Raw genomic sequence first — 13,487 nt, 5'->3', positions numbered from 1 at the left:
CATTTGGCAATGAGAAGTGAATGGAACTTGGAAGTGCAGCAATGGAAAATATTCTTGTGTCCCGAGCTTTGCAAAACAAGCACATTCTTTTTTAACAGATTGTACCTTTCACTTAAGAACCTCGCAAGCATTCTGAGCATATCAGTGATTTCTAAAATAATTTCCATGGCAGCCCAACACTTTTTTTGCATTGACTAATGGGAGGGCTCAGGCCCAATAACACAAAACCACAAGACGCGTCAACATCAGACCCAGGCCCAATAACACAAAACCACAAGACGCGTCAACGTCAGACCCCTTCCTCAATCCGAGTCTGGGATCAGATGAGAACCTGGAAGGGCCACCCCCGCCCCCTCAGAAGAGGGGTGGTCCATCTGCTATGGGCATCAGCGAGGCTCCCTGGAGTTTATAAATCAATGCAACCCTGCCACATGTTCATCTGTTTTGAAAAACCAGACAGACCTTCCTCCAAACATTCAATAGAAACACCCAACACTCTTGTCAGAAAAATAGAACCTCAAATTGTCTACTTCCCAGTTTCTATCACGAAGTAGATATTAACAAAGCTAAAAGCAAGGGCTACTGAACTCATAGATACCAAAGACTTATATAATTAAAATCTTAAGAATAGTATCAGAAACCAATATAAGGCAGCCATCTTTTTATTTTGCCAATAAGGGCACTGAGCGGGGAAAAAAAATCAATGATCACCACACTTCCTTTGGAAAAAAAAAAAAAAAAAGGCATGTTAACACCGAAAAGGGAAGATAATTATATCAGGGTAAATAATCCTTTAAAAGGATTACATTTAAAATATGAAAATACATTGCATTATTAGGTCTTTATTCTTTTTTCTCTTTTCAATTCACAGGCCACAAACTTCTGAAAACATGTCACAGACCCAGTTGTGCAGACATGCATTCAGGAACCACGGCCTGGCAGTCCTGCTCAGCATGCCCGTCCTGCTCAGCATGCCCGCTCACCTTCCTCTGAGTGTATTTTTTTTTAAAGGAGGCTCCATGCCCAGAATGGAGCCCAACACGGGGCTTAAACTCAGGACCCTGAGATCGAGACCTGGGCTGAGATCAAGAGTCAGATGTTTAACTGATGGAGCTACCCAGGCGCCCCTTCCTCTGAGTATTTTAGATATAGGTTCCCACCACTGTCTGAAAGTAGAGCATTCCTATAAAACCCTTTGTAAGCCAAAATGATGTAAAGCAAGGAAAGCAATTACTATTGGGAAAAAAAAAATCCTTTTTGGACTTCTTTCATGAGTGAAAACCAGTACTTATGTAGGTGTTTCCTAAAAGCAGAGTGGCATAAACCAAACTTCCAGGTAGCAGGGGAAATCTGTATCCTATTAAACCCCTGGAAGATGCAAAGAGTGGACACTGACGTTTTTACCTAACATAGATTTCTTCTTGTACGAGGCTGGACGATCATACAGCGATCTCTGAATGTCCGAGTACTTAGAAACCTCTTTCCTTTCCAGCATGGGGACATACTGTGTGGTGTCAGCTTGCTTCATGTCCATGTAGTCACCGTTGTTTTCAAAAGACAAAATAACGTAACTGTAAAAAAACAGAAGAAACCTGATTCAGGGCGCCCCTCCGGAGTGGCCATTTCACATTCAGTAGACGACGACCGGGTGCCCACAGTGTCCAAGGCGGTGCCATAGGTATGGTGGCAGCAGAGGGTGAGCAAAGGCACAACCAAGGGGTGTCCTTCGTGTGGGGTAGTCGAGCTGAGATGAGCATTAACCAATAATCGCAGAAATACATGGCTCATCTCAACTCAGGTGGGCCTTCCTTATTCTTCTCTGCTTTTCAATTCACAGGCCACAAACCTGGGCCACAGGACCACGCGGCTTGGGCAGACGTTTCCTGCTACTCAGTAAACTTAGGGCCAGTTTGGTGGTGTCCATCGAGTAATTCAATATAAAGTGGACTTGTACTTTCTGATCCTACAGAACTTTATATCCACACAGACCTTCACAGCCACATATAGGTTCCTGCAGTTGGGACTACCACCGCTGGCCTGATTTATAGGCCCAGGCTCAGCAAAGACCAGAATCTCAAACTTGGAGATCCTCAGTTTCTCACAAGATAGCAGCACTGGGGCATCCCTGGCCAGAGCCGTATTTTGCAGGTCTTAAGTGGACCACATTTTAACAGCAAAATGGCTCCCAGGATGATTCCAACTCTTGCTTCTACTCCAACCTTTCAGCAAGCGCCGCACACACCCCCCCCCCCACCCCGCCATGATATCTGGTCCAAAACACCTGCAGACAGGTATGAATTGGTGGTGTCAGGGGATGACGGGCAGGGTGGCTAGATGCTAAATCTTGCTGCCTACTGGCCCTGGATCTGCAGACATGGGTTCCACCAAGACATGGGTGCTCTCCACTGGTGAGGCTTGTAAGCCAATGATTCGCAGCAACGTGTCCCCTTGCACCCACCTCCGTGTGCTGTCATCAGCAGGGTTCAATCCAAAAATGTCCAACTCTTTCTTTGGCTTCTCCGGGTGGCGGCTCAGGAAGCTATCTCTATTCTTATGCAAATAGTTGACCAAATCCCCATAGAAGCAGTACTCGGTGATGATGTAAATGGGGCCTGTGGGAACCAAAACCAGTGAAGAAATGGGTATGAGAATCAAGAACAGAAAAGCCATGAAATGCTATGTTTGCACCGGCAGGAGATGTTGCTCAAAAACAAGGAGCTTCCATCAATTCAGCAGCATCCGGGCAACTCCGTTCAAGGGACTTCTATTTGCTGGCATGTTTGGAGGTTGAGAGTAAGAATTTTAAAGAGCCTGGACAGTCCTCACAACGATAGGTCTTCTATAAAAATCCTCACTCCCAGGGCAGGAAGCCTACCTGACTTGGTACAGGCTCCCAGCAAGTTCACAATGTTTAAATGCGGCCCCAGGTGAGTCATTATCTTCAGTTCCGACATGAGAGCTTGTTTTTCACTGGATCTGGCTGTGGCTGTTGAAGAAATAAATCACGCATCAGTTCAAGTGATTTCTTTCCCAGGAAAAGCCAATAACATGGCTCACCCTCTGATTGGGTATCATTTTATTTACCAAGAGTCCAAAAGCGAAACACATAGTGACTTGGTCTAGGCTCTAATAACGAATGCCTAGTCTTCAGGGTAAAAAGAAGTCACCAAAAAATGACAACTTTTCATGTTCCAACATACAGGCCGCAAAAAAGAATCGAAATAATCCAACTGAGAGAAGAGTCTAAATCCACCTAAAACCTAGAATCGAAAGAACCAAGATGTGGTCCTCAACTTGGCATTTACTGGCCGTGTGATTTTGAGCAATTCACTCTACTAACCTCTGTTTTCTTTTTTTATTTGTTTGTTTGTTTTTGTTTTTTAATAATAAATTTATTTTTTATTGGTGTTCAATTTGCCAACATACAGAATAACACCCAGTGCTCATAACCTCTGTTTTCAAAAAAATCCCGGGGGGGTTGGGGCACTTACGTTTCAGCATCTTCACTGCGACTTTCATGACCGGCTGGGAGCGGCTTAATCCATAGGCAGTTCCTTCAACCACTTTCCCAAACGCACCAGATCCCAGGATCCGACCTGTGAGCAATCAGAGCCATTAACACAGGCAGACAGTGGTGTCCCCTTGGTTTTATTGACCACAGCCAGCACTGGCGGGGACACAGCGGGGCTGTTCTCCCAGAATGGAGTAAGCCTAATAACTCCTCCAACTCATCACGTCAAGAACCAGAACTGAGCCCACAGGGAAGGAAATTAGGACAATTGCTTTTGTCAAATATCATTTGCAAGTGGGAAGGAAAACCCTGGCAGGGGTAAGGAGGGTGCATCCCTCCCTGGTGTGAGCTGTCTCCCAGCTCAAGCGCCAGCAGGCTCCCAGGCACTTGCTTCCTGTGGTTCTCACCCCAAACCCCCTGGTTCTCTACCCTTCAGTTCTCCACATGCAAGCAGAGGCATCTTTTGCATCAATAAGTCCTTATCTACTGGAAATGCTTTGGTATTCGAGACATCCCGGATTCCAAGGAGTGATGAAGGGAGCCCCGGGCCGGTGTCCTTGCTGCGCGCTTGTCGGAAGGACCAGCAACACCAAAGGCTAACTGCGCCCTGGGGAGCACACGCTTTGCTCTCAGCTGGAAGCCACAGAAGGAAGTGGAAGCTGTTGACCCCACTTTAGACAGCTCACAATGTCAAAGGGATGCTTCCCAGCATATCAGTCTCACCAGGCCGAGGCAAGCCGGGGAACGACTCAGCTACTAAGGGGCTAGCGGCCAGCACTGCCTCTGAGTGCATGTGTGCACTGTGGGAAGCTCTACCTGCGAAGGTGCTGCTGCCCTAGCAGCTCGGCACACGGGAGCCCAGAGACACACAAATGCTGCTTAGCCCATTAGGGATTCGCCCCCCCCACATCTTCCCACTTTAAGTTCCTCATCCCTTTTTGTAAAATCAGGGGTGGGGGTAAGGGTGGGTGGGACTGGTGAGGGGGGTGAGAGATAAAAGTAGTTGAAGTTGGAAGTAGCTAGGACATCTTGCCAGTTTATGTAACTCTTTAAGACCTAACCTTGGAATGAGACAAGTGGATAATTAAACTGGCATCCTGCAAAGGACACACCGTTGGCATATGCCCAGTGACACAACCCCTAGCTCTTTCGTTTGTCTTTTTTAAAAAAATTTTTTTAATTTAAATTCAATTTAGTTAACATATAGCGTATTATTAGCTTCAGAGGTAGAGTTCAGGGATTCATCATTTGCATACGACACCCCGCATTCATTACATCACACACCCTGCTTAATGCCCATCACCCAGTTACCCCGTGCCCCAGCCACCTCTACTCCAGCGACCCTCAGTTTGTTTCCTAGAGTTAAAAGTCTCTGACGGTTTGCCTCCCTCTCTATGTTCGCCTTATTTTATTTTTCCTTCCCTTCCCCTACATTCATCTGTTTTGGGTCTTTGTCCTGTTTTCATTCATTCAGAATATGATTTTTAAAAAAATTCCTTGGACTCATGTACTGAGTCTCCACCCAAGATTGAAATATTTTAAAAGTTTGTGATAAATTGGCCGGATATTATTTTTACATGTTTTGCTTTGAAAAGTACCTGTATTTTTATATTCTAAATATACGTATTTTAAGAAGCATCTAATACATCCTCAGAATGCACTGGATTAAAATACCATTTGTGGCTGTCGTCATTCGGTTCCTTTTGAGTCACAGAAATTCATCTCATCAATTTGTGTCACTCCCAAAGCAAAGCCATTTCAATGAGTATCTTTGGCAGGACCTCCTCACATTCTCTTCTCTTACAAAATTTTCCTTAACCTTAAAGGAAAGGTTATGGAACGAGATTTTTTTTTTAAAGATTTTATTTATTTATTTATTTATTTATTTATTTATTTATTTATTTATTTTTATTTATTTATTTAAGAGAGAGCACAAGGGGGAGAGGGGCAGAGGGACAAGTAGGCTGAGGGCGGAGCCTGACACGTGGCTCGATTCCAGGACCCCAAGATCATGACCGGAGTCGAAATCAGATGTTTAACCGACTAAGCTGCCCAAGCACCCCTGTAACGAGATTTTTTAAAAAAACCATTGCAGTGATGCAATTAACTTCCATTTCAAGACAGAAAAATATTTCTGAAAGCCAATTTCTATTGCCTAGCTCTTAACCAAACACAATCTCAGATCCCTTATTCCTGCACAAGGTTATAAAAAGTTAAGTTATGTACAAATCAAAGGGGAGTCTTGGGAGATCACCCCAGTAGGCGCTTACCAAGCACAAGTCCATCTCTTGGAAACTCCCATCTTGAGTCATAAGGCAGCTGCATCGGGTCCACGTAAATATATTCATGTCCATCAGGGCTGATGGATTCAATGACCCTCCAACGAATTTCATACCTCGGTTTCTATAAATGACCAGGACAGGTAACTGGTGAATTATCAAAGCCCAGACGCACCAAAGCTTGACCCCAGCAAAGTGACCAGACACAGTCGCATCGACACATTCATTCAGCACAGAATTACTGAGCGCCTTCTCTCTGCCCAAGCACTGAACTGGGTTGCTTGCTCTTCTTCTTCTTATTGGCCTCGAAGATTTTTAGTTCTTTGAGGAAAAGACCTACCTGTTTCCAAATGACAACCAGGACGATAAGTGAGATGATCACAATCACCAATAGCACCAGGACTGCAGCTGCCACCGTGAGCTCAGAACGCAGCGCTGAAGGAGAAAGAGGCCTGATGAGGAATTTGCTCAGACATGCAGGAGGCCCAGAAGGCCACGTAGTTGTGTCTGGGTCGGAAATCTCTCACTGCTGGTGGAAAAGCAGCAAGGCTGCCTGGCTTGTTTTAAGGATGGGCAATTCCACCTCTCAATCATCTACATACGCGAAACTACTCCAGCTCTTCCCTTAGAAGAGAAAGGGACAAAACTCAATCAGGGGAATGCAATACTGGCCCTAACGGTGCTGCAACATTAACCTTCTAGACAGAACGTGGACTGGAATGTAAAGATTGATAAAGGAGGTTGAGAGCCACAGGGGTTCAGTTTATTTTGAAAGGTTGCATTTTGTTTATATTACTTTGGGCTTCATTAATTTTTTTTAAAAAAAGCCAGCCTGTCTCGACAGTTGTAAAGAGCAACAAGGCCGAAGATCCTCCTTCCCCATCATCCATCCCCACTCTCACACTAAAGAGACTGAGTAGCTATCCTGTTAGACAAGCAAACTGCCTAGGATGCCTGTGCAAGGTGCAGCTCGGGGTCAGAATCTGAAAGAAAGGGCTCCCACGTGGATGCCCCGAGAAGGCCCTTCAAGAGCATTCAGAGCCAAGTTTCTGCCTCTGGGACCCCATCCGGGACTCAAGGTTCTGCCTGTGAGAGGAAGGGCTTGGCCGATGGCTAGGAGCAACTCACTGGGAGCCACCAGCTTCAGCTCTCGGCTCTCGGCCCCAAGGAGATTCTTGGCCAGACATCGAACGGCGATGGTCTCCTCCACTCTGGTGAAGGTCACCCGGCCCTCCACAGTACTCCTGTCTCGGGGGTGGACCTCCGTGATAATGTTTGAGATATTGTTGGCCAAAATCGCCCAGGAGGTTTCATTATTACATCTGGAGAGAAAGAGGACAGAAATATAGAGCCAGTTATCGGGATAACGGAGGTGAGCGAAGCAGTGAGAATCATCTATGGTGGCAAGCAGTTCTGGCCTTGCCTACATCTTGGGGGTGCTACAGGTTGACTTTCTGTGCATATTAACATTGAAACCTGCTTGTACACACTCCATAGGGCATAACTGTATGTAGATAATTGAAAGTTAACTGTTTATGAAGCAAGCAAGGTAGAAAGAAGTTCAATCAAATATAACTGCCAATGCCAAGCCTTGAACAGATCCGCTTCAAGAATGTTTAACTATCCCAAGTTCCCACCCTTGGAAAAGCCTGGCTCCCTCCTTTTCTCCCCACCTGCACTGTCTGTCGAGAGCCCTTAAGGTGTCACTAGGGTTGGAGTGATCTCCTGGCTGAGTTACGAGACCTAGACTCCAGCTCCTGTCAAGATCCAGGTCTGGTCCTTCAGCCCCAAGAAGGGGAAGGTCTGGGACTCTCAGCCTCTAGGAGAAACAACTGAGGCTTCTGAACACAGGGGTGGAAGCATGAGCGTGTCACTCAAGTGCCCACCAGAGAAGGTTGACAAATGGGGGGTAAAGGAGGACTGGTGAGTTAACTCCCTCCAAACAGCAGGTAGGCAAGTGAGACAAAGGGTCACGTGGGCAATATTGTCATTTATGTTCACATGCCAGTCTCACTACCAAATAAAGCTCACTGTGTAAGAAATATAAGGTCAAGTGGGCCAGGGTAGTGAAAATCCTCTTATAGCTGCAGTCCTTTGAATCTGGCAAGAGCCATGGACCTTCTCCTTACAACTCTTCATGACCACACAAGTGCTCATGCACACATACCATGCACGCATGCACAGCAGGCCCGTGTTTAGAACCCTCACCCATAGTTTATGAGACTTTGGCCCCATGAGAATCACAAATACAAAAGAAGGGCCAGCAAAAGAAAGAAAATGCACTTGAAGTTCTTTGTACCAAGGAAGAAACATTCTGACCACGAATGAAAAAGAAAACTCTCGTTTCCATACTTCTTAATATCCTTGCAAATCATCCATTCGATATCAGGAAGAGGTGTCCCTTCAGCGATGCATCTCACGGTCTGTCCCCCAGTAGAGCCGTGGTGGTCATCGACCAAGTCCAGAATAGACGAGGGAACTGTCAGAGGTGAAAGAAATCAGAACTGAAGGGTCTGTGTCCCAGAACTCCTGTGAACTACAAGCTCAGAACATGTCCACGTAGCATTCGGACCTTCCGAGCAAGTAATCTCCCCAGGAGGGGTCGAGAGCAATTATGTGCATAATAATAATGCTCCAGTTTGGGCAGACCCACTTGGTTAAGAGCATTTTCACAGTTTCAGTGTTTAGGGATTTGTATCCTGTGGTGTTCTAAATCTGGAGCGAGAAAAGCAAAAAGCCCCTGTGGTTATTTGGCTTGAAAGGCAAGGAGGCTCTTAAAATTGTATTGCAGCTTGGGGTTCAACTAATGGATTCAGCTAGAGTATAATCTAAAGCAGCATTTACCAAAGTGCATCTGCGGAATGCGACTAGGTTTTAAAGATTTTTATTTTAAATCCATGATCAAATAAGTTAGAAATATGCTAATACTTGTATCACACAGATTTACTGTGAGGGTCAAATGGGTCCACCTAACACAGTCCCGGGCGCATGGTGGGTACCCAGGGAACAGGTGCTGGACCTGAATGCAGACAGACTGGGGCACCCGCTCCTGGTAAGGGTAAGGGCCGCTGTCCAAAGCCTATGAGGGAAGCTAAGGAAAAAAGGCCAAAACTTTCTGGAACAACCTAAGGTCATCTGGACCAAAAAACCATCACTTTACTCTTCCAAGAACTGGAGGTGCCAGACTGAGAAGCAGGTGGTGTTGTAACCTAGGAATTCCCCAGAATGCTTCAGAGCAACCTGGAACTTCCCAGAATGATGTGAATTTATTAACAAAGTTCTCCCTGATGCGTGACATCGACACCCACTGCTTCTCCCCATAAAGTGTTGCTTTTCTCTCCAAGCCCTGGGAGAAAAGTGCCAGGCTCTCCTTGGGGGACACTCCTTCACTTCATCACCGAGCTGACATTACCTTTATACTCCCTTACACACCTTGAGTTAAGAGTTCGAAAGTATAGCTCTTGACGTCATCCTCATTTTGAACGACGATAGTGTAATGGCCACTGTCCTCCTCCTTAGCACGGATCAGCTTTAATTTGCTTCGATACCTGAAAAGAACAGGCCTTTGTTTCAGCAAGTCGTAGCCCAAGGGATGCCAATCGTTCAAGCTGTTACCGTGTTCACTTTAAATTTTGTTTTTTTTTTAATTGTTTTTGTAAAAAGTAGAAACACCTTTTTCTTGTCCATACCATCACTTTTCTGAGATTTGCAACGCACTTTCTACATGTTGAAGGTCTGACTTGTAAACATTTAATTCTTTCTTTTTTAAGATTTTATTTATTCATGAGAGACACAGGCAGAGGGAGAAGCAGGCTCCTCACAGGGAGCCCGACGTGGGACTCGATCCCAGGACCCAGGATCATGCCCTGAGCCGAAAGCAGAGGCTCAATCGCTGAGCCCCACAGGTGTCCCTAAATACTTAATTCTTAAACAGAAGACCAGACATCTCGAGACGAGACAGCTTATGTGGCCAGAACAGCAATGGGTCTAGTAAGGACTGACTTCTGAATGAAAGCAGATACATCTCACCAACCTTCCTTTAAAAAAAAAAAATCTTGGTTTTTCCCTTTCTAAAAATACTTGTTTCTCCTAAATATGCACCATTTAGGTGGTTCAGCCAAAGGATGGGACACCATTGTTAGAAAGAATGAAGACACAGTCTACAAACTGACACGGAGAGGTCGCCAGGATGTTAACAATCCTACTTGTTGGTATTTGCTTAAAGAAATTCTGGAAGGTTTCAGAAGAATCTAATGAAACTAATAAAAGTATTTCCTTCCACCTGAGGAGGCAGGGAGATTGGGGTAAACGGTGGCAGGAATCAAGCGAGGCTTCTTACAACACACCCTCTTGATGCTTAAATATTTATAAAGCATAAGATTCCATCACCTATTAAAAAAAAATAAGTCAGGGCACCTGGGTGGCTCGGTCGGTTAAGCATCTGCCCTCAGCTCAGGTCATGATCTCAGGGTCCTGGGATCAAGTCCTGCATGGGCTCCCTACTCAGGGGGAAGTCTGCTTCTCCCTCTCCCTCTCCTCCCTGCTCATGATCTCTCTCTTGCTCTTTTTCTCTCTCTCAGTCTCAAATAAATAAATAAGATCTTTTTTAAAAAAATAATAAAATAAATTAGAAAAATCTATTTCTTCATACTTTATTAAATCTCCCCTAAATATTTCTTCCAGGGATTATACATGGCATTTGGCTCTGGGTGTTTGTGTGGGTCCACCAATAAGGTATTTGCCCATTTGATTGCCCTTCTTTATTAAAAAAAAAAATCACCATAGCGCCGAAAAGCAATGGGATGGAAGGGAAGAGCTTGGGCGTGACTGCATTTCTCCACGCCTCAGCTTTCTTATATCTCGCGTGGGATAACCAAATGCAATAGCACAGTGTCCTTTTCAGAAATTAACTAAATGAAATTATAAGTGTGAAAGCATTTTGGGTTTTTTGTTTGGTTTTTTTATATTCATTTATTTATTTTTTACTTACAAATTTATTTTTTTTATTGGTGTTCAATTTGCCAACATATAGAATAACACCCAGTGCTCATCCCATCAAGTGCCCCCCTCATTGCCCGTCACCCAGTCACCCCCACCTCCCGCCCACCTCCCCTTCCACCACCCCTGGTTCGTTTCCCAGAGTTAGGAGTCTCTCATGTTCTGTCTCCCTTTCTGATATTTCCCACTCATTTTTTCTCCTTTCCCCTTTACTCCCTTTCACTACTTTTTATATTCCCCAAATGAATGAGACCATATGTTTGTCCTTCTCCAATTGACTTCTGTGAAAGCATTTTGAAGGCTCAAAAGTACCCTGGAAATGTAGAGTCTTCTAGCCCAACATGCCAGGTACCGGCCCGTGTAATGAGAGGGCAGGGGGCTGCTTTCTCCTCTGCTGCACCACACTGCACGTGCTTCAGGCCCGGGCTTTCTTAGCCAGTCCCCACAGGCACCCTCAGCTACTGGTCACCAAACGACCCTCTGCCACTCATTGTCTACACTTGCTCAGCCAAAAAAAGTGGCAGATCCACTAGTTCTAAGCTTCAAGAAGCCACATCCACTTGTCCGTCATATTCATCCTTATGTTCCCTGTCCCACAATGGGAACTAGAAGAATCTGTGCTAGAGGAACTCCTGAATCACCTGCCCAGGCAGCTCTCCAGAACCTCTCAGCTGGCGAGCTTCATCTTGTCATTACTGTTGATTATGGCTTGCGTACAGGGCTCACACAAGCATCCGAAGTGTTAGCTGGGCCAGGATTACCCCATTCCTCTCTGGCCTCACAGCCTGACTGTAAGTTTGGCACTGCCCACCTCTTTGCACACCTTCATCTCGTGTCTTCAGAAAAGCCTTCCAGATTCAGAACCTGACGCCTTTTATACCGCTCTTCTACAGAGACTATAAAATTCCATTTTCTCAGATACTACTTCTCAACTACACACGGGACTTAGTTCAGAAAGAAGCAAGCAAATCCCAAGGTTAAGTGAGCTGATGAGATAGGCTCTGTCCCTCTTTCTTGAAAGCAAGAAGGAGAGGACTGACACATGTCTCTCTGGGACGGTTTCTGATGAGGGCGCAGGCCCGGAGAACTTAGCCGCTCAAGATGCACTCTCTGCTCTGGGATTCTAATCAGAGCTTAAAACTGCAAGAGACCTCAAAATATTATCTGGTCCAATTCCTTACCTTCAAAGGACATATGGTATTATTAACCCCACATTACAGATGAGGAAACTGAGGCCGAGGTAACTTACATCAACCCTAGTTAAGAGATGAGAGCTGCAGATGGTCTCATGAGAGGAAGGGGAACCAAACTATTCATTGTGCATTTTCTCCAAACCACATCCATCTAACCAGATGCTACTCTTCTTTCCTGTGGACGCCTCATGGGGGCAAATGTGTTGTGAATTAAACCAATGAGGTTGTGTTTCACGTAGGCTTATGCGATAATTGCCTTGGAACTGGGGTCACCATACATGTGTACTTGCCATACAGATAGTGGATGTCATGGACTCTATTTAGTCCAAGTGGGTCCAATTTTACTTTCTTTCCTCCACCCCTTCCTGGATGCAGGAAACTGTCTCTCACTGGGAACAGAGCTCTTTAGTTCTTTCTTCTTATTCTATCATGAAATAGTTATCAACATGGTATTACATGGCAACATTACCATTAAAGGTGCCTGATTTCAAGTATCCCCTGTGTCAGATTGCTCATTTTCTAGATTGATTCTTGGCCTGTGCTGTAAGACATGCATAAACCTCAGTCCACCTAGAGAGACACAGTAAAAAGGAAAGGCACACTTGAGAAGGGTGTCTTTTGTTTTACCTTATTTCCTGAGTCCTTTCTATGTCAGTGGTGATCTCTGTGAGATTTTCAATCAGAGTCAGGTTGTCCTTCAGCCAGGATATCCTGGGAGGTGGGTAGGCCTGCACGTCCACCACGAAATGCTTGACTTCGTGTAGGTCAACAGCTTCCAACTGGCTGAAGTTGGGTTTGATTTCAATGAACCCTTTCTCTGTACGGGGAAGAGTTTCCATTAAGTAATGATGGCCACACAGTGGATCCCGAGCAGCAGGGACGACTGACATTTTAGAAAGCAGAATGTACCATGGACAGAAATGGTGACTTTCTTCATCTCTTTGACTTCCTTGGTGGCCTGGCGGGCAGCACATTCATAATCTCCACTATCTTTCACCGTGGCCTCGGGGACCCTCAGAGTGTACACCAATTTGATGGACGGGACCTTTATTTCCTCCAACATGGTGATGCCTTTGCCTTTCTACAGCAGAAGGGGAGGAAAACCAACTTGAAAAAGCTAGCTCCTAAAAGCAAAAGCTCACATAAACTGTGGACCGTGGGTGGGGAGTAGGTGCCAATATAGGTTCCTAGATTGCAATGACCCCACCCCCACCCCAGGGGCTGTTGATAATGCATGCACAGGGTAGAGGCTAATGGGAAATCTCTGTACTGGCCACTCAATTTCTCTACGAACCTAAAAGTGCTCTTAAAAAAAAAAAAAATCTGGGGGAAGCCTGGGTGGTTCTGTGGTTTAGCGCCACCTTCAGCCCAGGGAGTGATCCTAGAGACCCAGGATCAAGTCCCACGTCAGGCTCCCTGCGTGGAGCCTGCTTCTCCCTCTGCCTGTGTCTCTGCCTCTCTCTGTGTGTCTCTCATGAATAAATAAATAAAATCTTTAAAATAAAT

The 13,487-nt window shown here is 45.4% G+C and overlaps 1 protein-coding gene across 3 annotated transcripts in view; it reads right to left on the bottom strand.

Annotated features, from left to right (window-relative positions):
* The window catches only part of PDGFRA (platelet derived growth factor receptor alpha), a 46,257-nt gene that overhangs the window by 14,896 nt on the left and 17,874 nt on the right, over positions 1-13,487 (bottom strand). For all 3 annotated transcript variants that reach the window (XM_077848040.1, XM_077848042.1, XM_077848041.1), the window contains exons 6-16: positions 12,891-13,062; positions 12,609-12,798; positions 9,223-9,338; positions 8,143-8,269; positions 6,919-7,112; positions 6,131-6,225; positions 5,782-5,914; positions 3,492-3,596; positions 2,876-2,986; positions 2,459-2,612; positions 1,405-1,571 (exon numbers count right to left, since the gene is read on the bottom strand). In XM_077848040.1, the coding sequence (XP_077704166.1) occupies positions 1,405-1,571; positions 2,459-2,612; positions 2,876-2,986; positions 3,492-3,596; positions 5,782-5,914; positions 6,131-6,225; positions 6,919-7,112; positions 8,143-8,269; positions 9,223-9,338; positions 12,609-12,798; positions 12,891-13,062 (1,564 nt within the window). The remainder of the gene's footprint in view (positions 1-1,404; positions 1,572-2,458; positions 2,613-2,875; positions 2,987-3,491; positions 3,597-5,781; positions 5,915-6,130; positions 6,226-6,918; positions 7,113-8,142; positions 8,270-9,222; positions 9,339-12,608; positions 12,799-12,890; positions 13,063-13,487) is intronic.

The sequence above is a fragment of the Canis aureus genome, chromosome 14, assembly GCF_053574225.1.
Source record: "Canis aureus isolate CA01 chromosome 14, VMU_Caureus_v.1.0, whole genome shotgun sequence".
NCBI lineage: Eukaryota > Metazoa > Chordata > Mammalia > Carnivora > Canidae > Canis > Canis aureus.
The sequence above is the reverse complement of the archived record's forward strand: the minus strand, read 5'-3'. Positions and strand labels throughout refer to the sequence as shown.